Below are 27,777 nucleotides of genomic sequence, written 5' to 3' on the forward strand. Positions count from 1 at the left end.
TGGGATGGAGAGACCTGTTAGCAACCAGGAAATCAGCGGAACCTAGAGGCCGAAGGCTTGTTGTTGGTACAGCTACTTTGAGAAAGAACACTTCCGGCTGACGAAGACGTACCCTCAATTTGTGGTTTAGCTGGTCCCCAGCTCTCACATTCCGATTTGTCAAGCTAACGCTGGGAGGAGGGCTTGCGTTGGAGGTCACACTGTCCCATTGGCTGCTGGCGCGGTGGCGGTTTGAAGTGAGGCTAGCGTGTTCAGCTGAAGTTTCTGAGGAGTGTCGTGGCCCAAGGCTTAGCGTTTAGCCGAGTGTATGGGGGGAATCCAGGACCAGGGCCGGGTCAGGTCTGGGCCTTCCGGGGGGATGGATCTGGTGTGGAGTGCGTGGTGTGGGAAGTTCGTCAAAGATAAAAGCTTGTCGCCCCTCTGGGCCCAGCGCATCGTAGTTGCCTGGCTCAGTAAGGCCGAGTGGGATCAGGTGACGGTGTATCTGTTCTGTGATGACCATAAATTGCAGCGGTACGCGCTGAACCGCATCACAGCATGGAGGAGCAGGTAAGGCAACCTGCCTGCATGCTGCTGGCACCTTCCTTTGTGGAATTCCTATAAGGCCCTATTTTCCCTAAGAGTGGCTTGGGGTTGCTTCTCTCAAGTGCCTGGGGGAAAGTCGCAGCCAAGCTCTTGCACTAATCCTATTTGAGGAAAGAAAGGGGTGTTGCCTCAGCAACCTTCTTGTTAAATCTGCGACCTTTTACCTTTCTCTCCTCATCTTGGGGAGGGTGCCAGAGAGCCAGGGCTTAAGGAGTAGGTTAGTATCCTAGGGTGTATTTCCGATTTGAATTAGGTAGGTTCCGGAAGAGCTTGCCTGCAAAACCATTTTTGAATGGGGCGCCTCAGTCCAGTTGGTAAGATTTATTTGGAAGCAGACAAGGTATAAAAGTCTCAAGGAAATAAGAGTCTTCTCTAGCAGAATGAGTTGAGGGTTTAAGGGGAAAAAAGGGGTTGTGTCCATGCTGAATTGTTGGTTGATTGCATAGCAGTTAGATGTTGTCTGTGTAACCTAGCCAACCTCTCATTCCCTGTATATTATTGGATCCCAGGGTCATTACCCTTCCTCTTCCCACCGTCTTGATTTATTCCTGTTCATGTACACTTGAGCCAGTATATGCAAGGATGGGCAAAAGTAGATTTACAGTTATAATACAAATAAATACAGTAATAAATAAATAATTATACAGGAATAAACTGTGGTTTGGATACTCAGAATGTAAACCTACTTTTGCACATCCCTGTATTTGGAATAATCTACAGCAACCTAGGTTCTGAGGTGGAGGGTGGACCAGTGTTAAGGGACCTTTATGATGGTGCTGGACTGTGGCTCTTTAGGTTAGGCAACGAACTGCCCCTGGCAGTGGCTTCTACTGCTGACCTGGTACGCTGTAAGCTCTTGGATGTAACTGGTGGCTTGGGCACTGATGAACTTAGACTGCTCTATGGCATGGCATTGGTCAGGTAAGACCTACATGGGTAGGGGTGGAGGGTGGTTTGGGGGCAGAGATGGGGTGGGGTAGCATGTGACAAACAAATCTTGGCCTCAGGTGATACCTGAAGGAAAAAGCCCTGTGTGTCCATGTGTATGGGTCACCCTGTGATTGCTTGACTTGACAGATTTTGTTATTCCCTGTCAACACACTTTCCTTTTTTTCTTCTCCTGAGAGCCTTCTCTCTTCCATTTTTCTTTCCTTTTCTTTCTTAGAATGTGGGGTAGTTCAGACTAGTGATCCCTGTAGGTCTCTTCCAGCTTTGACAGGTTGATTTCTTTCTTTCCTCTTTAAGTCTTTCACCCAGAGGAACTTTTCTGAATGGTTCAGTGTCCTGGCCATGATTTAATGTGGATTCTCCAACCCTACCTCATCTATACCTAGCACTACCCTTTACCTTTCTCTGAAAGATTGCTGAGTTGTGGAAGTGGAGACATGGGCTGGGAGTTCCTAACTTACAGAGTGACTCAGAGTGGTTCTAGCTGTCTCATGAACATTGGGGAAAAGGCTGCTACTGAGTTTTCTCATCTCAAAGATTTTGCTCATCTCATCCTATTCCCCTTGTCTGACTTGAGGTCATTCCTAGCTCTTCGTACCTTCTCCATTGTTTAGCTGTGCTCCCCATGTCATTTGACCTACTCTCTTTTTAAAAAAATCTAGTTTTATTGATTTCAGAGAGGAAGGGAGAGGGAGAGAGAGATAGAAACATCAATGATGAGAGAGAATCATCGATCTGCTACATCCTGCACGCTCCCTATTGGGGATCGAGTACATGCCTCGGAATCGAACCGTGACCTCCTGGTTCATAGGTTGACACTCAACCACTGAGCCACACCAGCTGGGCAGTCCTTTGTTCTAACACTTAAAACCTAGAATGTTCTAGCATAAACATGTTATATTATGTCATGACTATTTATCCTAGACTGAACTTTTCCAGTGTCTTACTCATCTATATGGCTTTAGTACAGGGCACACTCTCAGTAAATGTTGGACTGTACGGAACCATCCTTGCTCTGGCTGACACCAACCATAAGAACAGGACAGAACAGTCAGTGGAAAGGTTGTGGAAATGCAAGCTGTCAGTAATTCAGCAAGGTGTTTTGAAGCCCTACTGGTTTGAGTAAAACAGTTACTTGGGCTGTGCCACTCATTTCTCCCCTAACCCCAGGTTTGTGAATCTTATCTCGGAGAGGAAGACAAAGTCTGTCAGGCTCCCCCTCAGGTTCCTGGCTCAGGAGGTGCGTATGATAAAGTGGTCTTGCTCAATTCTCTCTCCCCAGGAGAGCTCAGTAAATGGGGCATGGGGTGATGTGGGCACACAGTAAGGCTAGTTCATTCCATCACTGCCAGCCAGCCAGGCAAGAACCCCAGAGACTCAGCCTTCAGTTTGAAAGAAGCCAACTTCCTCCCTTATTTATGAGTGCTATCTTCAGTGGGCTTGGCCTTCCCATCTTTCTGGGAGTAGCCCAGTGAAGCCAAGGTGCCCAAATGGAATGCATTACTGGGTGGGGCCAGGAAAGAGGTTGCCATCACAGCACCTGCCCTCTGGGAGCTGACAGTTTGAGGGAGAAGATAAGCCCAGCCAGGCAGCATGAAAATACCAGGTATTCCTGCCCTGAGTATGTGAGGTACGTAGAGGGCAGGAGGATTCTCAGCCATCAAGTGAAGCTTCCTGGAGGAAGGATGGGAGGGAGGGAGGAAGGTAAGGGTACCCAGGTACAGGCAAGAGAGAGGAAGTCTGGAGAAGGTGGTTTTTGATGCTCATTTATAGGAATCTCTTTGTTGGAGGAATGTGGTTGGTGGTTGGGGGATGCAAGTATCGTTTTATTTTCTAGTTTACCTCCTCAGAACGGTAAAAAGAATCAGGAGACCTGGTTTATCATCTTGGCTCTGCCAGAAAAACTGAAACCTCCTACCTCAGTTTCTCTATCTGTAAAATGGGGGGAGGCCAAGCTAATTAATTTCTGTGGTCTCCTCCAGCTTTAACATTTTCTAATTTCTGCACTTACACCCTCCCTCACAATCAGGTGAACATCCCGGATTGGATTGTTGAACTTCGCCATGAGTTGACCCACAAGAAAATGCCTCATATAAATGACTGCCGTAGAGGTGAATCCCTAAGGAATGTCTATCATGAGCCCGGGATCCTGGGTTGGGTGGCACTGGGGGGAGAGGGAGAGGGAGAGGGAGGGAGGTCTTCACCTGGGGTCAGAGCCGGGACTAAGGTGAGGCAAGTGAGGCACTCATCTTGGGTGCAAACTTGAAAAGCTCAGTAATCATGATAGATAACATTTCAATGTGGAAAAACCCATAATGAACAAAATACCAACATTTTAAAATGAAGACAGGATTAGTGTTATTGAATTATTCTTTTGCTTTAGACTCCAATATGGGTTGGCAGAGCACTGTTCTGATCTGAATTGAGTTTTTCTGGCTTCCCCTTAAATTTTATGCCTGAGGAGGAGGTGAATGGGAGTAGGTTGAGAGGTGTGAGCCATCAAGTGTAGGAACTCAGCAGTTCTTTGGACACTCCATTCCAAGTAAGAACCCCTGATTCAGCCTAGCCCATTCATGTTGGGGAAACTTGGCCAAGGCCATGTAACTACCTAGTAGGCTGTTCCTGTTCTCCCACTTGATAGCCCTGTGCCATTTTTGGCTTCCTGTATGTAAATCTGGTATTAGTTTTTTTCTAGGAAAGGTGATAGTAAGCAGGAGAAAGCAAAGGACGGGGATTACTGAGAGGAAGAAGGTCTGCTTCTGGATGTTTAAGATTTGTGCCTTCTTGGAGCTAAACCTTTTCTATTTGGCCTTCCCATAGTGCTTGCAAAATGAGCTGGGGGCCTGCTAGGAACTTTCATGTGGCTGCTCCTAGGGCACTGCCTTCCTTCCTCCCCTCTTTTAGGTTGCTATTTTGTTCTGGATTGGCTCCAGAAAACCTACTGGTGCCGCCAACTGGAGAATAGCCTGAGAGAGACCTGGGAGTTGGAGGAGGACAAGGAAGAGACAGATGAAGACAACCAAGAGGAATCAAAGAACATTGTAGATGACATCACAGAACAGAAACCAAAGCCTATGGATGAAGAGAAAGGTGCAGAGCTGGATGTCAGGGCTGATGGAGACAGCACAGGTGACAAAGAGATTGATGCACATTGGGAGAAGGCTCAGAGACATAAAGAGCTGTATGGTAAGTTTCCTTAGGTGAGGCAGAGAGGGATCCATGAACCTGGAAGACTCAGGTGTAGGGTTAATACTGGTTATTTTCCATGCTCAGCATTTCGTCTGGGGTTGTGGTGAGTCTTAGCTTAGAAGAATTGTAGACACAAACCATCTTCCTTGAGTCCTGTAAGGTAGGAGAGGCAAGAATTCTAGTTACTCAACAAATGATGTGAGAAAGGCTCAGAATCCCCTATCAGTAGAAGGTGCTAGGCTGGCTGTCCTATCTGTTTCCCTCTTTTGTTTTCAGAAAGAGCCCGAGAACTACTGGTATCATATGAAGAGGAGCAGTTTAAGGTAAGAAAGTGCCCTTGACTTGGCATATTTTCACCTGCCCCAGCCACTTCTTCCCTTTTGCCAGCTACCTGAGAGAAGTCCTGAGAAAGAATTTGAAAGAAAAATGGCAAAGCTTGAGGGAACTTCTTGGTAAGAGAGTGGGGGACTAGGAAGGAGACAAGAGGAGCAGAGTCCAGTTGGCTGATCCCCCACACCGATGGAAGGGAGCAGATGATGGAAGTTTGTGGATAATCTATCTGTCCCACTGAGTGGTAGGGAGCAATTGGGCATAGATGATTGCATAGCCCTGCAGTACTGCAACTGATCAGCAGATGGTGCCCAAGAACTTTACCAGATCTGGTAAGCTTGAGGGGTGCTGTTTTTTAGCAGGAAGGGAGGTAGCTTAGAAATCATTTAGCTTAACCCTGCCTTTCCTCCGATGAAGAAATTGAATCCATGGATAAGTGGATTGGCCCAAGGTCACATGCAGTTAGCGATGGAACCAGGATTAGAATTTGTGTCTCCAGATTACCTTTCTTCCATTGATTTCCCTCACCCCTTGGCCCAACTCCGGCCAAATGCCCCTAATGAACAACTCAGTATTAGGGTATATGGTGATTGGGAGCCACAGGGAATTCAGGGGTGGGAGGAGGAGGAGGAAGGGGAGAATATCTGGTATTTGAGGTTCAGGATATTTTTAGTTTCAGGTCCCATAGAGGAGAGGTAAGCCCATTCCTGTATGTCCTGCCCTGGCCCCTTAAGGAAAGTGCTGAGAGGTCTTATGGGAAGGGATCATGGAGGGGTTGGGGGCGGGTTGCCTGGCTAACCCAGCCTTCTGATAGGACCCTCTTTGCTGGCAGGTACTGGAGAAATTTAGGTATTTACCTCAGGCTGTTAAGGTGTGGAATCAACTGCCCCCGCCTGTAGACTGTATCCTGGCAGAACTCAAAGGCATTACATGCGAGAACAGGTGTGTAATTAAGTAATCAGGGGCTGCCTACTCTCTAGGGTAGAGTGTAGCAGCCTCACTGAAATGAGTTTCTGTATCTCAGCTTGCCAACCTCTGCTGTAGGAAATCTCAGTGATAATTCTGATTCCCCATAGGGTGACCCTGCATTCTGCATGACCCTTTTTCTTCTGTCCTGGCAGCTACTAAATCACTTAAATGGCCAGAGGCAGGAGGTCTACTGTTATCCATCTCCTAGCTAGGTCTGCCTTCTCTGTCCAGTGGTTGTGGAGCTCTTGGCAACTAGGAAAAGGCCTTAATCCTTACCATTTTGCTGCCTAGCCCTTGTCCAAATTTGAGGTAAAAGATATATGATGGTCATTTCTGGTCTTTTCTTTTGAAATTCTATCAGAGTATCAGCAACCCCTGGATAGTTGTGATTGGGGAAACAGGAGGGACCTTCCCAGGGCCTGGCTCATCAAAAGACTAAGTCCCTCCCTATTCAGTATGGCCACCAACTCCCCCTGCCCCAGTAGTGTTCAGACAGTGTCTATCCATTTCTCTCCTTCCTAGCTCTTGGGGGCTTGCTACCTAAATTTAACTAGAAAGAAGTTTGGGGAACCTTCCACTGAGAACCTGCGGAAGAAATGCTATACCTTCCCAGCTAGAGAGACAAATGAATCTGGGATGGAGCAGAGAAGGTAGGAAGGTGGTATGTAAGTGGCAGAGTAGGCCTGGGTGGGATCCTGCAGTGAAGGTTGGGGTTGCCTTTGGAGTCTTCTTCACTTCCAGGATACTGCTAGGTCCAAACATGTTTAATCAATGTTTGCTCAGCCTGGGCTTCTTGGCTGGCCCCCTCAGCAGTTGGGAAATCTATCCTTGTGCCACTATACAGTAGTATCTGCCTGGTTGTGCTATGTAGGCAGCTGGTAGGCTGCTTTACGTGCTCTTCCTGAATAATGACCTGGGGAGATCGGAGATGGATGGAAAGACAGACAACTATTTCCTTCTTTAGCCTGGTGGAGGGTGGGATCTGAGCATGACAACTCTCCAGGTATTGAGACACTTTGGGAACTCTTGTTTCCCCTCTAGGCCTGTTCAGCTAGTAGAGCCTCTCTTGGGAAACTGCTAGCTCTGGAGGAGATCGATGGCTAGTGCTGGTTTCAGTTGGAGCTAGATAGGGGTGAGGAATTACTCCTACTGCCTACACTTTCAACCTCTATAACTTAGCTCTGGGTTCTTGAGGTCCCTAGGAATAAGGATCATATTCAGTCTAGCAATGAAGTCCCCAGTTTCTACTTCTAGGATCTGAAAGAGAGCAACTCGGGAGAAGTGGAGAGGTAGGAGACTGGAGCACTGTCCAGAGACACAGTCTGAACAGGAACTAACGTGTGAAATCCCTTGACCCTTTTACTACAGACGTTTAACTCCTGTGTGGACCTTAGACTTTTCTCCATCTGTGCTTTCAGGCTTGTTCAGTCGCTGCTGCCCTTATTATGGGCCTTAGGTCAGCATGTGCTTGGTAAACACTTGTTCAAAACCCACTGATCTCAGTCTCTGGCCCAGCCCCTACCCCAGGAGGCTGAAGCCTGAGATCCAACTGTCAACTATCTTCCCCCCCCCCCCCCCCTGCTGCTTTAGCCACTTGGGCCAGAGGCATTAGCTAGCTGCTTTAGGAGTAGATAGGGGGTAGGAGAGGGTTATCTGCCTGGCTTCAGTTTGTTTAATTGAGTGTCATCTTTCTCCAGGGAAGCTGTGCTGGATGCTTTTCTAGATGATGGCTTTCTCATCCCCACATTTGAGCAGTTGGCAGCTTTGCAGATAGAGTATGAAGGTAGGGTCTTGGGGGCTCACTACTGCCTAGGGACCTGTGTTTTTTGGGTAGTAACATCAGGGGTGGGCTGGGTGGCCCTGGGCTGGGGCTGAAAGGTTGTTTCCTGCCATTCCATAGCCTCTGGAAGCCCCACTGGGCTGAGCAGAACAGGTGGCCTCACTTATAAGCCCTTATAGGGCTTTTCTTAGGTGGCCTGGAATTGTGTGGGGTGAGGTGTGGTTGGGTTGGGTTGGGGGAATCTCAATGCCATTATTGTGCTGTGTTAATTGTGATTTAGCCACTTGCTAGAGAGCTAGAACAGCAGAACTGGAAGGGCCTTGTGTGGTCATCTAGTTCAACATCCTCATGTTACAGATGGGCAGACTGAGGTCCCGAGAGGGGAAGGTACTGACCCAGAGTCACACAGTGAGTTATTGACAGAGCTGAAGCTAGAACCAGAGCTCTTCTTCTTTTATACTGTTTTGAGTCAGTTGTTCCTTGTCTGGTACTAACTAGTTTCTCTCCCTGCTGCTCTGCTCTTCTCTTTCCTCCTGTTCTGCAATGGCATCTCTGTTTTTGTTGGTGGTGGGGCCCCCTCTCTTTTTCCTCTCTCTCCTCCCCTTCCTTCTCTTCTTCCCTCTACCTCCCCGCTTCCTGTCTCCCTTTGCACCCCCACCTCCGCTTTCTCTTTCAATGCGTGACCCTTACAACCAGAAAACGTGGACTTCAATGATATCCTGGTACCAAAGCCGTTCTCTCAATTCTGGCAGCCTCTGCTCAGGGGCCTGCACTCCCAGACCTTCACGCAGGCCCTGCTAGAGAGGATGTTCTCCGAACTGCCAGCCTTGGGGAACAGTGGGATCCGGCCCACCTACATCCTCAGATGGACGGTTGAACTGATCGTGGCTAACACCAAGACTGGTGAGGGAGACTAGTCCTAGCCCCAGGGCCTAACCCACCCCTGACAAGAGTATCTGCTACTGTTCTCAGCACTGCTAAATAGCACCAGGTGGACACATCCTTTGTTAGAGGTTTAGGTTTTTCTAAGAGGGCCTTGCGGCAATAGTGGAGAAATCTCCCTTCACCTATTTTCTTCTCAGAGCCAACTAAACTGAGCTGGAAGCAAGGGGCCTCCAGAATGCTTTGAGCAATGTAGAGTGGGCAGTCTGGGGGTGGGGTGGGGAGGACAAAGTCAAGCTTTTTAAAGTTTAAGGTTGGATAGGGCTTACTGGTTCCTTCTTCTCAGGTCCTCTCTTCTCTCTTAGGACGGAATGCCCGCCGATTTTCTGCAGTCCAGTGGGAAGCAAGAAAGAGTTGGCGGTTATTCAACTGCTCTGCAACCCTTGACTGGCCCTGGGTGGTTGAGTCCTGCTTGGGTTCACCTTGCTGGGCCAGCCCCCATCTCCTCCAGCTGTAAGTCTCTTGAATTCCATCTGTTAAGAGGGTGAGGCACTGCAGGCCTCAGGGCCTCACAACCTTAGAATGGCAGAGTCAGACCAGCCCTTGCAAGGATACCTAGTCCCATCTCCCTCCTACTAATTGATGGGAGAACTGAGTCCCAGTTTGGAGAGGAGTAGGGTATTCTTGTCTAAGGTCACACAGTTTAGGACCTGGCTGAGTCCAATATAAGAATGGATGAGACAACCCCCTTAGAGTGGTTAGCCAGTGGCCTGTACAGAGTAAGTGTACAATAAATGGTAGCTGTTGTTTATTATTGAACCCATTCTTCTGACTCTAAGCTTAGTGCTGTCTCCTCTATTGTTTTCCCAAAATATACCTCCCATAGAAGGTTGAGCAACCTTCAGTGACTCTGTATTGCCTTCCTGATGACATCTAGGTTTCTTAGATGACGTTCAAAGATCTTTCTGCCCCAACCTATCATGGTAACCCCACCTCATGTGATTCCCCTTTACCCATTCACCCTGGGGACTATAGTCAAACTGGATATTGTACTGGTTCCTATAAACACCTGTGGTTGTCTCTCTTCCCTTTTCTCTGTCGCTTCCTCACCCTGAGCCATTTCCCTCACACTCATGGGAGGCTTTAGCACCTGATTCTCTTCTTTCTGGAGCAATATCTGTTTCATTTGAGTCACCTATCTGACTCTCTGCAGCTCCTCAACTCCAGTGATCTTCATTCTCCATGACACTCAGCAACCCATTTCCATCACTCAGAGCTGTTCAGTCTCTGAAAGCTGACATCACAGTATCCCAGTCAGTGACCACCACCTCATGTCCTTATTTCTGGCCCTCATCCTCGCATTCCATGGCATCTGCTCTTTGCCTGCATCCAACCTCCATCCCTCCATTTCCTACCTCCCTTGACCTTGCTTCCCCTCAATCCTGTGTTGATCACTTCAGCTATTCATCAGCACTCTTGGCTCTGCTCATTCTTTGGTGTATCTGACTTGCAAGCCTCCAAGCTGGAATTGATATCCACTCTGCTTCACTCACTCCTCAGCCCAGGGAGCTGATCTCTGCTGGAGAAAACCACATAGCCCTGCAGATTGCTACCACTGCAGAGGTATGATTTTTTTAATCTCAGGCCAAACTTCAGTTCTGCTTATCTGAACTTGTATTTGTTTTCTGCCCAATTTTCTCTTTCCTGACTGTTTTAAATCCTTACCATTCACCTCAGGCCCCTCCCCCTTTCACCCTACCTTCCTTGACCACATGGAGGCATCCTGCAGGGCCCCCTCGACCCAAGGTCTAGTCCTCGTGAACTGATCTTGGTCTACAGTCAACCTACTTGCCAGTTCCAGGATGAGGTGGCCTTCCCCTGCCTCAGAGTGTGCCCCTCCATGTGTGCTTTGGAGCCACCTCTGCCAGCATCGTTGGGTCCTCATCCCAGGCTCCCCCTTGCTCTGCTGGCTCTTGTTCTTCAACCTATAATTGTGCCTGAGTGTTTCTCATCTTAAAAGAAAACAATAACAACTCAAGCAAAACCTCCATTTGACCCTGCATCCCTCTGTTGGGTTATCACCAGCTTGTCACTCCTTCCTCTCCTGTCAGAACATCTCAAAAAAATAATCTGCATTAAACAAATCTTGATTTCCTTACTGTCCTCTTACTCTTCAACCAGTCACAATTGGGCTTTCACCCCCAGAGCTTCTTTGATCTCCTAATTACCAAATCCAGTGGGCCCTTGTTCCTTGCTGTGTCTGCTGCATTGATGCTGTTTACCAGTCCCTCCTTGAAATGCCTGTGCTTTTTTGCTAATTCCTATAAAGTTCCGAGGCCCAAATCTTTGTCTAGCCCAGGCCTTTCACCCAAGGTTCAACCTCCTATATTTGACAGCATGTCAGACATCTCCCCTTGGATGGCCCACAGGCACGTTACTCTGACCAAAAGAAAATTGATCATCTCACTCCCTACCCCAACCCCAAAGGGGTCTTCCTTTTCTGCTCCCTATCTCACTTGGTACCAGCACTATCTACCCTGTCATGTTGACTCTCAAGTACTTCCCAAATCTGAGATTTTGTGTTGCCATGTCTCTTTCTCCTAATGTCTCTTTCCCTCTATCAGACTATGCCTTTCAAGGGCAAGGGCTCTGCATTAGCCATCTGTGCCCCAGCACACCACACAAATCTAGGTCCCAAATAGGTCTCAGTAAATGTTGCTGAACTAAGCTATACTTTGCTGACTTTGCCAACAGTCTATCTTTTGTGGGAGATAACTCCATGCCTGGGAAATGAGTGAAGTGGGAATCTGGATGCCAAGACCCTTTTAGTCCCCTGATGCCCCCAATAGAGTCAGAAAGTCTTTTGTTTTGTTAATTTTCACTGGAGGATATTTTTTCCATAATTTTTTTTTAGACAGAGTGGAAGGGATGGGGAAAGACAGAGAGAGAAACATCAATGTAAGAGAGACACACTGATTAGTTGCCTCCTGCACATGCCCCAACCAGGGCTGGGAATCAAGCCTGCAACCGAGATGCATGCCCTTGACCAGAATTGAACCCTGGACCCTTCAGTCCACGAGCCAATGCTCTATTCACTGAGCCAAACTGACTAGGGCCAGACAGTCTTTCTTGAGCTCTGTTGCCTTTTGGGGCTCAGTAGTTGCTTTTATTATTGCTAGAGGCCCGGTGCACAAAAATTTGTGCACTCGGGGGGGGGGGGGGAGGGTGGTCCCCTCAGCCCGGCCTGTGCCCTGTCACAGTCTGGGACCCCTAAGGGGATGTCCACCTGCTGGCTTAGGCCTGCTCCCTGGGGGGATTGGGCCTAAGCTGGCAGTCAGACATCGCTCTGGCAACCCGGGAGCCCTCAGGGGATGTCCACTTGCCAGTGGGGAGCAGGCCTAAGCTGCAGTCGGACATCCTTAGCGCTACTGAGGAGGCGGGAGAGGCTTCCACCACCACCGCTGTACTGGCAGCCGTCAGCCTGGCTGTGGCTGAGCAGAGCTCCCTCTATGGGAGTGCACTTACCACCAGTGGACAGCTCCTGCATTGAGCGTCTGCCCCCTGGTGGTCAGTGTGTATCATAGTGACCAGTCATTCCCAGTCGTTCTGCTGTTAGGGTCCATTTGCATATTCCCTTTTATTATATAGGATAGAGGCCTGGTGCACGGTTGGTGGCTGGCTGGTTTGCTCTGAAGGGTGTCCCGGATCAAGGTGGGGGTCCTGCTGGGGTGCCTGGCCAGCCTGGGTGAGGGGCTGATGGCTGTTTGCAGGTTGGCCACAGCCCCTTCAGGGTAGGGGTCCCTGCTGGGGTGCCTGGCCAGCCTGGGTGAGGGGCTGATGGCTCTTTGCAGGCTGGCCACAGCCCCTTCAGGGTGGGGGTCCCTGCTGGGGTGCCTGGCCAGACTGGGTGAGGGGCTGATGGCTGTTTGTAGGCTGGCCACAGCCCCCCAGCCACCTAAGCTCCCAGTGGAGGCCAGCTGGAAGCCGGTATCTGGGATTTATTTGTCTTCTATAATTGAAACTTTGTTGCCCTGAGCGGAGCCCACAGCTGGCCAAGCTTGGCTTCCTCCATCACCGGGACAACCAAGCCTCCTGCTTGCTCCAGCTTCGTGGCTGCCGGCCGCCATCTTGGTTGGGTTAATTTGCATATAGTCACTCTGATTGGCTGGTGGGCGTGGCTTGTGAGTGTAGCGAAGGTATGGTCAATTTGCATGTTTCTCTTTTATTAGATAAGACTAGAGGCCCGGTGCACAAAAATTTGTGCACTAGCCGGGGGGGGGGGGGGGGCGGGGGAGTGTCCCTCAGCCCCACTTGTGCCCTCCCACAGTCTGGTACCCCTCGGGAGATAACGACCTGCTGTCTTAGGCCCACTCCCGGGTGGCAGAGGGCAGGCCCAATCCCTAGGTGCAGCCCCTGGTCGGGCTCAGAGCAGGGCCGATTGGGGAGTTGGGGCGCCGCCCCCTGTCATGCACAGAGCAGGGTGGATCGGGAGGTTGCAATGCCACCCGTAGGCACGCTCAGGGTAGGGCCGATTGGGGGGTTGGGGCGCTGCCCCCTGTCACACTCAAGGCAGGGTCGATGGGGAGGTTGCGGCGCCACCCCCTGTCACACACAGAGCCGCAGGGCGATCAGCGGGTTTGGGCGCTGCCCCCTGTCACGCTGCTCCAGGGGCCAGGAGGCCTTGCGGCTCTGCTGATCCCAGTGCTGGGAGGCCTCACGGCTCCGCTTGACACCGAGGCAGTGAGGCCTCGCTTCTCAGCTGATCCCGGTGCTAGGAGGCCTCACAGCTCTGCTTGACACAGGGGCAGTGAGGCCTCGCTGCTCTGCTGATCCCGGTGCTGGGAGGCCCCGCGGCTCCACTGATCCCAGTGCCGGGAGGCCTTGCGGCTCCACTGATCCCGGGGCGTGAGGCCTTGCGGCTCCACTGATCCCGGGTTCAGGAGGCCTCGCGGCTCTGCTGATCCCGGTGCTGGGAGGCATATTACCCTTTTACTATATAGGATAGAGGCCTGGTGCATGGGTGGGGGCCGGCTGGTTTGCCCTGAAGGGTGTCCCGGATCAGGTTGGGGGTCCCGCTTGGGTGCCTGGCCAGCCTTGCTGAGGGGCTGATGGCTGTTTGCAGCTGGTCCCACCTCCTTCAGAGTGGGGGTCCCCACTGAGGTGCCTGGCCAGCCTGGATGAGGGGCTGATGGCTGTTTGCAGCTAGTCACACCTCCTTCAGGGTGGGGGTCCCCACTGGGGTGCCTGGCCAGTCTGGGTGAGGGGCTGAGGGCCATTTTCAGGCTGGCGGGCGACTGAAGCTCCCAACCTCTCCTTTTTTTCTTTTTTTCTTTTATTCTGGGATTTATTTACCTTCTATGGCTGTCACTGGAGCTGAGAGCCGGCTCCAGCTTGAGGCCTCGGCTGCTGAAAGCATGAATCTAGGGTTTGTTTGTTTGGCTTCTATAATTGAAACACTGTTGCAACTCCAGCTCAACCGGCTGGCTGAAAGCATGGGGTTTGTTTAGGTTCTATAATTGCAACATAGTTGCTTAGAGTGCAAGCTCAGAGGCCAGCAAGGCAGGCAGGGAACCTTGGCTTCCTCCATCACTGGCGCAAGCAAGCCTCCTGTTCGCTTCAGCTGCCTGGCTGCCGGCCGCCATCTTGGTTGGCAGTTAATTTGCATATCGCCCTGATTAGCCAATGGGAAGCATGTCAGAGGTATGGTTAATTACCATGTTTGTCTATTATTAGATAGGATAAGTAGTAGCTTATAAGAGAAAAAAGCCTGTATAGAAAGTCAGCCAGGGCAAGACCTGTAGGAGATGGGACTGAACCAAAGAGCCAAATCTCCAGATATGTGTGCTCCAGACTGGAAGTGATATCGATGGGTGGGAAACTGGGAGGAGAATCAAAAAGGCCTAGAAGCATCAAGAAAGCATCACAGATGAGGCGTTGGAGCAATTTGAGCACAGAAAAGAATAAAGGAAGTTTCAAAGCCAGAAGGAACACAGCATGTGTATGTAATGGAGGGAGGCTGTGAAAAGAGGAGCATGGAAAGGTTTGAATAGGTGACCTTCAAGGTACTTTTCAATCCTAAATGCCTGCAGAGAGGAAGCTGCTGGTCTGGGAAAAGTCTGGACCATAGAGATCTCCCAACCAAAACATACACATGCCAGCAGTAACAGTGGCTCACTTGGGTGTGGTTTCTTGTGCAGAGGTCCTGCTTTTCCCAGTTAATTAATGAATGTAGTCCAAGTCACCTCATTACACAGATCGGGAAACAGGATTTACCCAGGTGTTATGCTACAAGTCAGTAGCAAGTCTGCAAGTCAGAGCTGAGGCCAAAATCCAGATACACTGTCTTTATTCCTGTGCTCTTTCTACAGTGTTCCATTAGATAGCAATATTGCAAAAAAGCATGTGTTATTAGATACATAAAAAAAATTTTGGCTTTTGTTTTCCCCAGAGGAAAAATAAAAGATACCAGTGGCAATTAGTTGTCAGGCATGGTGCTGTGTTTTTTGTAAAAGTTACTTCATTTGACATAGCAGTCTTTGAAGGTGGAGGTATAATATCCTTATTTCACAGATAACAAAGACATTGAGGCTCTGAGGAGCAAAATGACTTATCCAAAGTCACATGGTTTGTTGATTTTGGGGCAGAGATTTGGACACATGTCTCATGAGTCCAAAGTCCACCATCTTTCCACCAACCTGACCTGTGACTGGCAAACCCGAGAAAGGAGATGCATTTTAAGATTCATACCACCCTTGCACCTCTGTGGTCAGACTAGACAGCTCTAGATAGCAGGTAGCTAATAATAAACAGCAGTGATACAGCAATGTCAAGTACCTGGGAATGTTTATTATTAATCATACTAATGGGCCACCGTGAGAGGAAAGAGTTTCTCTCTGACTTTTCCTCTAATAGGGCTGGAAGCTTTTCAAGAGCTTCCCCCAGCCAGCCAATATCAATTCAATTTGAGACAGTGTCCCCTTACAGCATGAAATTAGCCCTGCAGAGAAGGTCCCCAGTTTCCCAGTAGAGTCACTAGCCTCCAGCCCTGCCCCCTGTGACCAGTGACCAGAGACCACTCATATGTCTGCCTGTGGGGTGCAGAGAAAGAACAGCCCCCTCAGACTATATGGCCCTTCCATGAATGGCTCACAGTTCAAACTTGATGCACCTAGAAGAAACTATCCATCTTCCACCCACCCATGCCTCCATCAGTGACCAGGTGCCTGGTTCTATGTGAGGTTCTGCAAGGGGTGCTCACCCTCTTCCTCCCCAAGAGCTCTCCTTCCCAGTGGCTCTGTCTGCTCGTTGTTTTGCTGTTAGCACCATCCTTTGTGTGAACCATGTCATCATCTTTAACTCTCCCCTAACTCCTGCCAGATGGTCATCAAGCCCTGCTCTCTGTCTATTTGTCCTCACAGCTTCTCTCCCTCCCACTTCCACTGCCAGTGCCCTCCGTCAGCCCTCACCAACTCTCCCTGGTTTCGCTGCCTCCAGGCTGTCCCATCCAGGCCATCCTCCATGTGGCCATCCTCCACACGGGCACCATAGTGATCTTCAAAAACGCAGCCTTCACCTGTGCTCAGTCATCAGGTGACCCTTTCCACCCAACACACACACTTAACCTTTGCAGCCTGTTCTCGCGCAGCTCCTCAGCACAGCCCTTCCCCTTTGAACCAGGCTTGTCTCCCCACATGCACACAGCACAGTGTGCTCACTTTTGTCTCTGCATGAAGTTCTCCCTTGATCTCTCCTGCTGTCCTTATGCTTTCATCCTCCCACAAGCTCCAGTAGTGCCAGAGCTCCACAGTGCTCATTTGGCATCCCTTCCATTCCTGATTTGTCTTGTCAACTGCTGCTTTTTTCTTTTTCTTTTTAGCCATTCCAGGCTGGCTGTAGTTGTTCCCACAGAGGGATCACACTTTTGTTTCACTCAGAAGGAGCCCAGCACACTTACAGGCATATTTTTGGATTTCAGGACAGATTGCTTAGATAGACCAGAAGATATGTCATTCTTATGTCCAGGCCTATAGGCCTATAGGCCTATTGGCTAGTTTGTATATTTACATAGCATTTTTTTAAAAACATATTTTATTGATTTTTTACAGAGAGGAAGGGAGAGGGATAGAAAGTTAGAAACATCGATGAGAGAGAAACATCAATCAGCTGCCTCCTGCACACCTCCTACTGGAGATGTGCCCGCAACCAAGGTACATGCCCTTGACCAGAATTGAACCTGGGACCTTTCAGTCCGCAAGTTATTGTATGCCCACTATGTGCCAAGCACTGTGCCAGGCATTCTGTTAGTCAGGTGCCATTATTGTCATCATTTTACTGAGAATGGAAGTGAGCCACCAGATGAATCACAGATCTTGTTCAGGGTCCATTGTCTTGTTTTCGCTCTATTACACTGCCTTTTAGAGGCAAATGTGGAAGCTCAGAGACAAGTTCAAACTCTGGAGTAGTGGGTATGTAGTGACTTGAGGTTCTGTATCATTTTTATCCCATCCCTTCCTTTGCTTAGCATCTTCAAAGCCATGGGGCAGGTCCTGCCAGATGAGGATCAGAAGAAGCTGCTGCATATCTGTTCCATTTATACCCAGAATGGAAAAAACAGCCTGGTGGAGGATGGCTCAGAGGCCTCCCCTATTGGAAAGTCTGCATACACACTGGACAGCCTGTATTGGAGCCTCAAACCCTCTGGCCCCAACTCCAGGCCTGAAGGAGAAGCCCAGCAGCAGGAGGAGAAGGGAAACCTTAATGATGTCAAGGAAGATGAGATGGAGGAGAATGAGGTCTTAGAAGACCAGATAGAAGAGGAGGAAGAGGAAAATGATTACCAAGAGAAGTGGGAGGAGGAGGAGGAGGATGAAGATGACGACGATGATGAAGATGATGAAGATGAGGAGGAGGAAGACAGAATGGAGTTGGGTACTTTCTCTTTGGAGGAAGAGTCCCCTACTGTCGAGAATGCCAGGCTCCTGGCTCAGAAAAGAGGAGCTCTGCAGGGTTCTGCATGGCAAGTTAGCTCGGGTAAGAAGCCTGATATACACTTTGTCCCCACACCCATCTGTTCTCTCAGGCTGCCTCTTGAGGCTTTTCTCCATCCTAGAGAAGAAATGGAAAGTAGCAGAAGGTAGCTCGTGTGAGGCAAGCCTTGGAGACAGCCTAGTATATAGTTGACAGCTGGCTTCCCTCCCCCTTAGGACAGTATGTAGGTGCCAGGTACCTAAGCCCTGTCATGTTGCCAGCTACTTCATGCAAAGAGCACATTCAGAGGGGATGGTATGGGTATGGCCCTGTGCAGCAAAACATAGAGGAGAAAGTGAGCGGTAGAGGGTAGATATATGTCTGATTCTGCATGTGTTTTTCACGTCATGCAGTAGTGCAGGGACAGAGAGACAAAGGAGTGCTTTTTGTGTATATGGGAATGTGTATGTACACATGGAGGCTGGATGGTGATGAGACAGGATTTTGCTGTGTGTATGAGAAAGGAGGAACCCAGAGGCATTAAGTCAGGAAGTAGAAGTAAGATCAGAATAGTGAAATAAGGAGTGACATGGTTTTTAGATGAGTACACAAGCTAGTTTAACAAAACATGGAGAAGACAGGGAGAATTGTGTGATAAAGTGGGGGAACATGAATCTGTTTCTCCTGAAGGTGGTGTTTTGAGTGCCCTCATTTAGGTTAGGGAGCAGGAATCTTAAAGCAGGGAGATCCCAAAGGAATGAACAGTCTGGTGTGTGTGTGTGTGTGTGTGGGCATGTGTGTATGCATACATACATAGATGTGGGACAAAGTCTTGTTATGGAGACTGAGGGAGGGAGGGAAAACAACTGGGACTGGGGTGGTGTAGGGTGGGCATGGTGGGAAACAACAGGGAGAGAGAGGGGAGGCAGTGAAGAAACGTAGGGGAAAAGTGGAACCTTTGCCCTTGTGTGGACGTGCATGGAAGGGCTGGGGCATAAAGGCTTTGAATGGTAGGGGTGAAAGAATTATGTTTATGTCTATGTGTGTGTGAATGGCTGTGTGCCTGCATGTGCTGGACAAACCAAGGCAGAATGACAGAACTATCTTAGGGGAAGGAGGTCTGTGTTTGTGGGTCTTTGTAAATATCAAAAGTGAGGGGAATTGAAGCAGGAAGTGTGTGTGTGTGTGTGTGTGTGTGTGTGTGTGTGTGTGTGTGTGTGAAAGGCTGTGAAAAGAGATCATATGCTTCTGTGTATATATGCACACATAGTCATGCATGTTTTTGGAAGAGGAGGCAGGGTTGCCAGGAGGTATCTGTATGAGGCAGAGAAGTGGCAGCAATGAGGTGGAGTATATGGAAAACCATGAGTGAGACAGCCATCCAGAGATCACCTGTGTATGTTCATGCTGTCACTGAAGGAATATGTGTAAGGGTGTTAGACTACAGAGGCAGGGGTGGTGACGTAGACATGGTTGTGGATGTTAGTGATGGGGAGGAAGGATCGTCAGGTCAATGACATGGGGGTAGGGTCCCTGTATACAAAGGTATCTTTGTATGCATAGGGCAATGTAGGGCATCAAGACAGGCATAACTTCCTTCCTGTAAAAGAGTAGGGGTGGGGAAATAGGCAGGCAGGGGAATAGCCCTTTCTGAGGGGCTTCTATGGGTAACATAAAAGGCTAGTCCAGCCCCGCCTGTATAGCTCAGTGGTTGAGTGTCAACCCATGCACCAAGAGGTCACCAGTTTGCTTTCTGCTCAGGGCACATACCCAGGTTGTGGGCTCAATCCCCAGCAAGGGGCGTGCTGGAGGCAGCCAATCAATGTTACTATTTCTCTTTCATGGATGTTTCTATCTCTCTCTTCCTCTCCCTTCCTCTCTCCCTAAAACAGGGGTCCTCAAACTTTTTAAACAGGGGGCCAGTTCACTGTCCCTCAGACCGTTGGAGGGCCGGACTATAGTTAAAAAAAAAAACTATGAACAAATTCCTATGCACACAGCGGTGGCAAAAACACCCGGCGGGCCGGATAAATGTTTTTGGCAGGCCGCATGTGGCCCGCGGGCCGTAGTTTGAGGACCCCTGCTCTAAAATCTAAAATCAATAAAAATATAAATTTTAGAAAAAGCTAGTCCAGGGTTGGTACTTTCCAGAATGTTAGGAGCATTGTGACAGGGAAAATTCTTTGGGTATCAGGGAAACGCAGAAGGCAGAAACTGGATCTACTTGGAGAAGCTCACTATTAAAAGCTTCACTTGAAAACACTGGATGTACTGAAAAAGGGTGTCCCAAAATTCACGCAAGAAGTAATTTTGATAGAAAACACATGTTTTAATTAAAAATTGTAATTTTTTTATTGATTCATAAAGTATACAGTATAGGGTTATGTATAGAATAGCAAAATGGATTATCATGTCGCGATAGCGAGCACCATTAACTGTTATTGCCTGAGCAGCCGCATCCAAGCAGTTCGTGAGAGTGTTGCTAAGAGTCCAGGGACATCAAACTCAGCACCGTGGTCAAGAATTGGACATTTCGAGAAGCTCTCTACAGCGTATTCTCATGAAAGATTTGCATCTTCATGCTTAAAAAGTTCAATTGACTCAAAAACAAGCCTACTGACCACGCACAGCGAATAGAGTTCATTGAATGGATTATGGAACAACAACAAGTGGATACTGATTTTTCAAACAAAATCATCTTCAGTGATGAGGCTCATTTTCATCTTGATGCCTTGGTTAATCAACAAAATTGTCGCATTTGGGGTTCAGAAAATCCACGAGTGATTGTTGAGAAACAAATGCATCTACAACGTGTCACTGTTTGGTGCGGATTTGAGGCTGGAGGCATCATCGGACCATTCCTCAAAAATGCGGCTGCTCAGGCAATAACAGTTAATGGTGCTCACGATCGCGACATGATAATACAGTTTGCTATTCCATACATAACCCTATACTGTATACTTTATGAATCAATAAAAAATTTACAATTTTTAATTATAAATCTGTGTTTTCTATCAAAATTACTTCTTGCGTGAATTTTGGGACATCCTTTATAAGGATGGGGACAGGGATTTAGTATAATATTATGTGGAGGGTATGTAAGTGATAGAGCAGAGTGGGTGGAGAGAAGCCTGACATAGTCCATTTTCTGTGGAGTATGTGTGGGGTAGGGGAGGTAAGTAATAGTTTGTGAACATGGAAAGGCTAGAACATTAAAACTTTTCCCTCTCACTTTTGCCATTGCTTGCTCTATGTGCATACACATGTGGGGATGCAGTGACATTAAGATTTTTGAGTTGTGCCCGGCAGGTGTGGCTCAGTGGTTGAGTGTTGACCTATGAACCAGGAGGACATGGTTCGATTCCCAGTCAGGCCACATGCCCGGGTTGCAGACTCGATCCCCAGTGTGGGCGTGCAGGAGGCAGCCAATCAATATTTCTCATCGATGTTTCTATCTCTCCCTCTCCCTTCCTCTCTCTAAAATCAATAAAAACCTATCAAAAATCTTTTTAAAAATTTTCTGGGTTGTGTGCCTGTGCATGAGAGGTGTAGGAGGCAGGGAGTGAAACAGAACATTTGTTGAACAGAGGACTTGGTCTGGGTATTTGTGTGTACTTAGGTGGTGGGGGGGGCTGGGATATGCAGTGAGACAGCCCTTCCCTAGAGACGGGGTGTTCTTTGTGTGTGCAGCAGGGGGAAGTAAGATCATGCAGGGAGCAGGGGGAGCATAATATCTCTGAGAGGGAGTCCATGCTGAGGTGGTGTGTAAATGTCACAAGGCGAGGCCTAAGAAGTGGTGTGGCCTTCAAGCAGGTCAGGGAGTTTGTGTGTACATATGTAGGAAATCCAGATCATTCAGATGCTCTGAGGTGTCTGTGGGTTTGGGGAGGAGATGTGGCGGAAATTCTGGGGCATCTAGACTCCAGGATTTGTGAGTGTGTGGAAATAGGGGTGAGGATGAGAGGTTTACATAGTGATATAGCCAGATCTGAAGATGTTGTGTGTAGAGACATTCCTGGGGACGTGAGCGAAGAGTAGAGAGGAACAAAAGTGTCTGTAGTTATGTGCATGTTGTGTGGGTGGCGGGGGTCGGTGGAGGTGATGTGTGTGTGTGTGAACACAAAGAGGAAGAAGGGCCGAGACCGGTTTGGCTCAGTGGATGGAGCGTTGGCCTGCAGACTCAAGGGTCCCAGGTTCGATTCCGGTCGAGGGCATGTGCCTGGGTTGCGGGCACATCCCCAGTGGGGGATGTGCAGGAGGTAGCTGATCGATGTTTCTCTCTCATCGATGTTTCTAGCTCTCTGTCTCTCTCCCTTCCTCGCTGTAAAAAATCAATAAAATATATTTTAAAAAAAAAAGAGGAAGAAGGACCATAAAGGGTGTATGGGGGAGTGTGGAAGGGGTGGGAGGTGCTAAAGTGGAGAGGAGCTCAGGAGAAGTGATGCAGAAAGGAATGAGGCTAGAGATACACAGAGCCTATGCTGAGTGGACTCACTGAGATGGGTGGGTAGATTGGGGAGGTAGGCCTGTGCACCAGTCTGAGAACTAACTAATCAACCTGCACTTGTCTCCTCCCTTTGCTCCATAGAAGATGTGCAGTGGGGCATCTTCCCCATCGGCCGAATGCCAGGTCAGACTGAGGACCCAGCAGAGCTTATGCTGGAGAATTATGACACCATGTATCTTTTGGACCAGCCTGTGCTAGAGCAGCGGCTGGAACCTCCAACATGCAAGATAAGGTAAGTGTCCATAACAGCAGGATTTCTCACCCCTTTGTCTCCTGCAAGCGGGAGATAGGAAGAAGGGAGGGAGAAGACACAAAGTGGGGTGAGTGGGAAGGTACCGGTCCCCAGTCAGGGCCTAAATAAATTAAGTATAGTTCCAGTCTCTTCCTGGGCCCTTGTAAGGGCTCCCAGCCCCCAGTGAGGGGAGCCAGTGAATCAGCCACATAGAACTGGCTTGGCTCCTCTCTCAGATTGCATCAAATTTTTGTCCATATGTAAGTGTGTGCGTGTGTGCGCACACACGAGCATTTTGGGAGGAGAGAGCTCTGAAGCTTTCAACAGATTCTCTAAAGCAAGCATGTCAAACTCAAAGGCTACAAAGGCCAAATAAACAAGGTTTAAGTTTATGTGGGCTGCAAAAAAAACAAAAGCTTCAATTTTCATAGAAACATAGGTTAATTGATTTATTTTTAAAAAATATATTTTATTGATTTTTTACAGAGAGGAAGGGAGAGGGATAGAGAGTTAGAAACATTGATCAGCTGCCTCCTGCACACTCCCTACTGGGTAGGTGCCTGCAACTAAGGTTCATGCCCTTGACCGGAATCGAACCTGGGACCCTTCAGACTGCAGGCCAATGCTCTATCCACTGAGCCAAACCGGTTATGGCAAAACATAGGTTTATTTTGATAGAGACATGCTGAATACAAAGACTGAAATAATTGAGTAATCTACACTAATAAAAGAGAAACATGGTAATTGGCGTACGACCGCTACCCTTCCCATTGGCTAATCAGCGAGATATGCAAATTAACTGTCAGCCAAGATGGCGGCCGGCAGCCAGGCAGCTTGAAACTAACATGAGGCTTGCTTGCCTCAGTGACAGAGGAAACCAACGTTCCCCGCCTGGGGCTGCAGGCCTCTGAGCCTGCAGTTTGAAACATTGTAACAAATACCGCTGGACTTCAGCCAGCAGATTGGCAACATTGTATGCAAAGGCCAGAAACCTACTTTCAGCAGCGGAGGCCTAAGAGCTGGAGCCAAGCCTCAAGCTAAAGCTGGCCCAGAATAAAAAAAAAAAAAAAAGGAAAAAAGGAGCGGTTGGGAGCTTCAGTCACCCCTAGCCTGAAAACAGCCCTCAGCTCCTCACCCAGACTGGCCAGGCACCCCAGTGGGGACCCCCACCCTGAAGGGTGTGTGACCAGCTGCAAACAGCCATCATCCCCTCACCCAGGCTGGCCAGGCACCCCAGTGGGGACCCCTACCCTGATCCAGGACAGCCTTCAGGGCAAACGAGCTGACACCCACCCATGCACCAGGCCTCTACCCTATATAGTAAAAGGGTAATATGCCTCCCAGCACCGGGATCAGCGGAGCCGAGAGGCCTCCCGGCACCAGGATCAGCATGACAGGGGGCAGCACCCAAACACCCTGATCGGCCCTGCTCTGTGTGTGACAGGGTGCGGCACCCCAACCGCCACCCCCCCCATGGGCCCTGCTCTGTGTGTGACAGGGTAGAGCCATAACCTCCCCATCGGCCCTGCCCTGAGTGTGAGAGTGGCGGCGCCCCAACCCCCTGATCGGCCCTGCTCTGTGGGTGATAGAGGGTGGTGCCCCAACCCCCCCCGCCCCACGGGCCCTGCTCTGTGTGTGACGGGGTAGAGCCATAACCTCCCCATCAGCCCTGCCCTGAGTGTGACAGTGGTGGCGCCCCAATCCCCTGATTGGCCCTGCTCTGTGTGTGACAGGGGACGGTGCCCCAACTCCCCTATCAGACCTACTCTGTGAGTGACAGGGGGGAGCTCCTCAACCCCCTGATGGGCCCTGCTCTGTGTGTGACAGGAGGGAGCTCCCCAACCCCCCTGAAGGGCCCTGCTCTGTGTGTGACAGGGGGCAGCGCCCCAACCCCCGGATTGGCCCTGCTCTGTGCGTGGCAGGGGGGTCGCGCCGCAACCTCCCCATCGACCCTGCCTTGAGTGTGACAGGAGGTGGTGCCCCAACCCCCCAATTGGCCCTGTTCTGAGCTCGACCAGGGGCTGCACCTAGGGATTGGGCCTGCCCTCTGCCACCCGGGAGCAGGCCTAAGCCAGCAGGTCGTTATCTCCCGAGGGGTCCCAGACTGCTAGAGGGTACAGGCCGGGCTGAGGGACCCCCTCTCCCCCCCCCCCCCCCAGTGCACAAATTTTTGTGCACCGGGCCTCTAGTTGTTAACATAAAATAACATTTTAATAAAAATATTTTTTCTTGAACATTAACTTAACAGACACTGAATAACTGCACAAATTAAAAAGCATAACATTAATATTTCTCTTGTTTTCTGAAAGCAAAATATTTCCTGTTGCACACACCAAACAAGTCAGTACAAGACTAATGGCATGGCAATCAGCTGCTAAAATATTCGCTGCTAGTATTAGTGAGAGACATGGTGAGCCTGCGCATAAGGCATGTAAAGGAAATGAATGCAACATAATTATAGTAATTAGTCATTAACAAACATTGTAGTTCGTTATTAATAATTATATATAACAGGATATTGTAAAAATTAAGTTACGAAATTTTTATTAAAACGTTTCTTACATAACATTATATTGGCTGGGCCACAAAAATATTCGTTGTGGGCCGCATTGCAGGCCACGAGTTTGACATGCTTGCTCTAAAGTGTCAACCACTCCCAAAAAGTCAAGAATGGATACTCTAATCCAATTTCCTCATGTTCTGAGGAGAACACTAAGGCCCAGAAAGGGGAAGGGATTTGTCCAAAGGTGCACAGAGTAATCAGTAGACCTTCCCACACTGTAAAGGCATCTTGGTAGCAAGGCCTGCACAGAGCTTCATGCTCTCCCTCGAGACTCACCTCTGTATCACAGGTGTGGGAACTCTTGGGTCAGGAAGGCAGGAACACGCAGCCCTTACTGAGGGGCTCTGCTGGTGGTCACACAAAGAAGCCCATCCCATGGGCTTGTATATTCCAGAATGCAGGGCCATTGTGACTGGGGGATTCCTGTGAGTACCAGAGAGAGACCTTTGTGGGCCCCGGAAACTAAGAGTCTATTTTTGTGCTGCCTGCCCACTCCCTGGGAGATGAGCCCCTCTTCCTCTAGACATTTGGGGAGAGGGCTATAGAACTCAGAGGCCAGCAGCCAGCCAGGCCCAAGGCAGTGTCATGAACTCACTGTCCGAGGCTAGGAGACAGCAGGCTTCTTGGAGAGAGTGGAGGAGGCAGCTGGGGAAGCCACATAGTGTGTAGCTGAGAGTGGGGTCCACACGTCGGAGAGAGATCTCCTCTCCCCTTGGGTAATACTGGCTTGATGAACACCAGGGTACTAAAGATGAAATGTGGGAAGGTAGAACTAATTCCAGAAGGGAGCTAATTTGGGCCAGCTCCCACACCCCCTATAGTAGGGAGGCTTCTTCCATTGTACCAGGTTTTCCCCCCTGACTTGGCTTTGTGGCTTAGGCAAGTCCCTTTTCATTTCTGGGCCTCAATTCCCTTGTCTGTAAATTGGTGGGTAATGGGCGGGGATGGGACTAAATCATCTGTAACTTTTTTTTAGATGCTCTAATGTAACCATGGATCTGCCTGAGGAGAGGATGATGGCTTTGCTCTCAGCTGTCCTCATCTACCTGGGAGGTCCTTTGACCTGCAGGAAGCAGGGGAAGCCAGAGTTTCTGAGCAGGGCCAGGGAAGGGGAGGGTGCAGTATCTCCCTGAAGCAATGTTAAAATCCTGGCTTGGGAGCTGGGCCTAGTCCTATAGCTTATACCTGGCCTTGGGCCCCTTAATTAGCTGTTGGGGTAGGAGGGATCCAGCCTAGGGTTCTCTGGGCCTCCAAGCTGTAGAGCCTTGTAAGAGGCCTGTTATGGTAGGCACTTTTAATATCTTCCTGTGGGTGGGGTAGTGCTGGTCCCCCATCCCACCTCAACCCAAATATCTCTGCTTTAGTCTGGTTTATATACTGGGGCTCTGCATAAAATTTCACTTGAAAAGTTCTGTTCCTCCCCTTCCTCAAGTGAGGGGAGGACAGAGCCACTTCTGGGGGTTATCTGAAGTGGTTTAGATTTGCTCTAGTCTCTTCTTTGTAAATTCAGGCAGGATGGTGGGCCACTCCCATAGATACACAATCAAGCACCCTTAGGCCTTCCAGAGCCTAGAGCTGCCTCCTTCCCTGACTGTGCCACCTCTTCGTAGCACCCTGGGCCTGAGCTGTGGCATCGGTAGTAGCAACTGTAGCAACGGCAGCAACAACTTGGAGGGCCTTCTCTGGAGCCAAGGTCAGCTGCACAGGCTCAAAACTGGTCTGCAGCTCTTCTGATGTCCACCCCAGTACCACCTCTGTTGGGGCAGGAGCCCACCCCTCAGTGCACCTGATGTTCCATGAAACAACCTGGGAGACAGTCCTTGGCAGCCACATCAGCTCAGCGTTTACCACAATGTCATTTTGATTGTTTTTGTTGTCTTTTGAAAAACAATAAACAGGCAACTGTTGTTTTGGTGTTTATGAGATGAGAGATATGTGCTTGGGCAGACCAATATAGTTTTCCCTTTATTCTGTGGGCTCCAGAGAAGGCGGGATCATAATGGGGCTTTGAGCAGGAGCTGGGTCCTGGGGCCCCTTGGACTCATCACCCCTGATTGTTTCTATCACAAGGTTCCATTCATACCTTCTTCCTGACTCAAATCATTTTTGCTCTCAGTTGTAGGCCCCAGAAGAGAGGCATTGCTGGACATACAGGCCAGCCAGCATCAGGGAAATCTGCTCAGAAACTCCCAGACAGCAGGAAGACCCAACCTTACTGATGTTACCCAGCAGGCTTCTGACTCATTTCCCTGCCTGCCCTCACTGGGGACCAAACAGCAGTTAAAAGTGAGAGTAACCTTTTTTCGTTACTTTCCCACTCCTTTGGCCTAGAAAATATAGAATGAACTTCCTTGTGGTGGGCACTGAGAGACAGGGATGAATAAACCATGTTCTCACTCCTTAGAGCCCTCTTCCCAGTAAGAAAGAACAGTCACCCATAAGTGCCATAAGGGATTGCAGTATGCTACCACAAGTTCTTTGTTTTTCTCAGGGTGAAATTTCCAGGGTGGTGGTTGACTGAGGTCAAGTCTAGCTATAGTATCTCCAGCCCCAAGTCTGGGGAGAGTAATTAACTGTGTGAGACAGTGAGCATCTCTGTGGGGCCAAGTTTGGGCCCTGAGGAGGGGAGCAAGGGACAGAACCAGGCAACTCTCCAGTCAAGAAGCTGGTCCAAGAAGTGGCTGAGCCAAGGAACGATGGAGAAGGATTATGCTATGAAAATGCCAAGGAGGGCCCTAGCTGGTTTGGCTCAGTGGTTAGAGTGTTGGCCTGCAGACTGCAGGGTCCCAGGTTTGATTCTGGTCATGGGCACACACCCGGTTGTG

The 27,777-nt window shown here is 49.4% G+C and overlaps 1 protein-coding gene across 13 annotated transcripts; it reads left to right on the forward strand.

Annotated features, from left to right (window-relative positions):
- Window positions 1–75: 75 nt before the first annotated feature.
- On the forward strand, window positions 76–27,777 carry LAS1L (LAS1 like ribosome biogenesis factor). Of its 13 annotated transcripts, none has more exons than XM_036305097.1 (14): window positions 77–549; window positions 1,381–1,506; window positions 2,704–2,773; window positions 3,563–3,644; window positions 4,438–4,719; window positions 4,999–5,045; window positions 5,885–5,994; window positions 7,719–7,804; window positions 8,159–8,209; window positions 8,498–8,704; window positions 9,049–9,196; window positions 17,205–17,713; window positions 22,239–22,389; window positions 27,069–27,769. In XM_036305097.1, exons 1-14 carry the CDS (start codon window positions 308–310, stop codon window positions 27,169–27,171), a joined length of 2,214 nt encoding a protein of 737 aa, XP_036160990.1. In that variant the 5' UTR covers window positions 77–307; the 3' UTR covers window positions 27,172–27,769. The 13 variants fall into 13 exon arrangements, 9 of the variants coding, with proteins under 9 accessions (XP_036160996.1, XP_036160990.1, XP_036160987.1 ...); XM_036305094.1 differs by lacking the exon at window positions 27,069–27,769 and adding an exon at window positions 25,929–26,443; XM_036305100.1 differs by lacking the exon at window positions 27,069–27,769 and adding an exon at window positions 26,463–26,599 and having other exon boundaries at window positions 78–549.

Source organism: Myotis myotis, unplaced genomic scaffold (genome assembly GCF_014108235.1).
Source record: "Myotis myotis isolate mMyoMyo1 unplaced genomic scaffold, mMyoMyo1.p scaffold_m19_p_4, whole genome shotgun sequence".
Lineage (NCBI taxonomy): Eukaryota > Metazoa > Chordata > Mammalia > Chiroptera > Vespertilionidae > Myotis > Myotis myotis.

Coding starts and splice junctions, on each gene's coding strand:
- LAS1L (XM_036305094.1), top strand. CDS start 308: ATGGGGGGAATCCAGGACCAGGGCCGGGTCAGGTCTGGGCCTTCCGGG. Junction 2,774..3,562: donor TCAGGTTCCTGGCTCAGGAG/GTGCGTATGATA, acceptor CCTCACAATCAG/GTGAACATCCCGGATTGGAT. Junction 3,645..4,437: donor TATAAATGACTGCCGTAGAG/GTGAATCCCTAA, acceptor CCCCTCTTTTAG/GTTGCTATTTTGTTCTGGAT.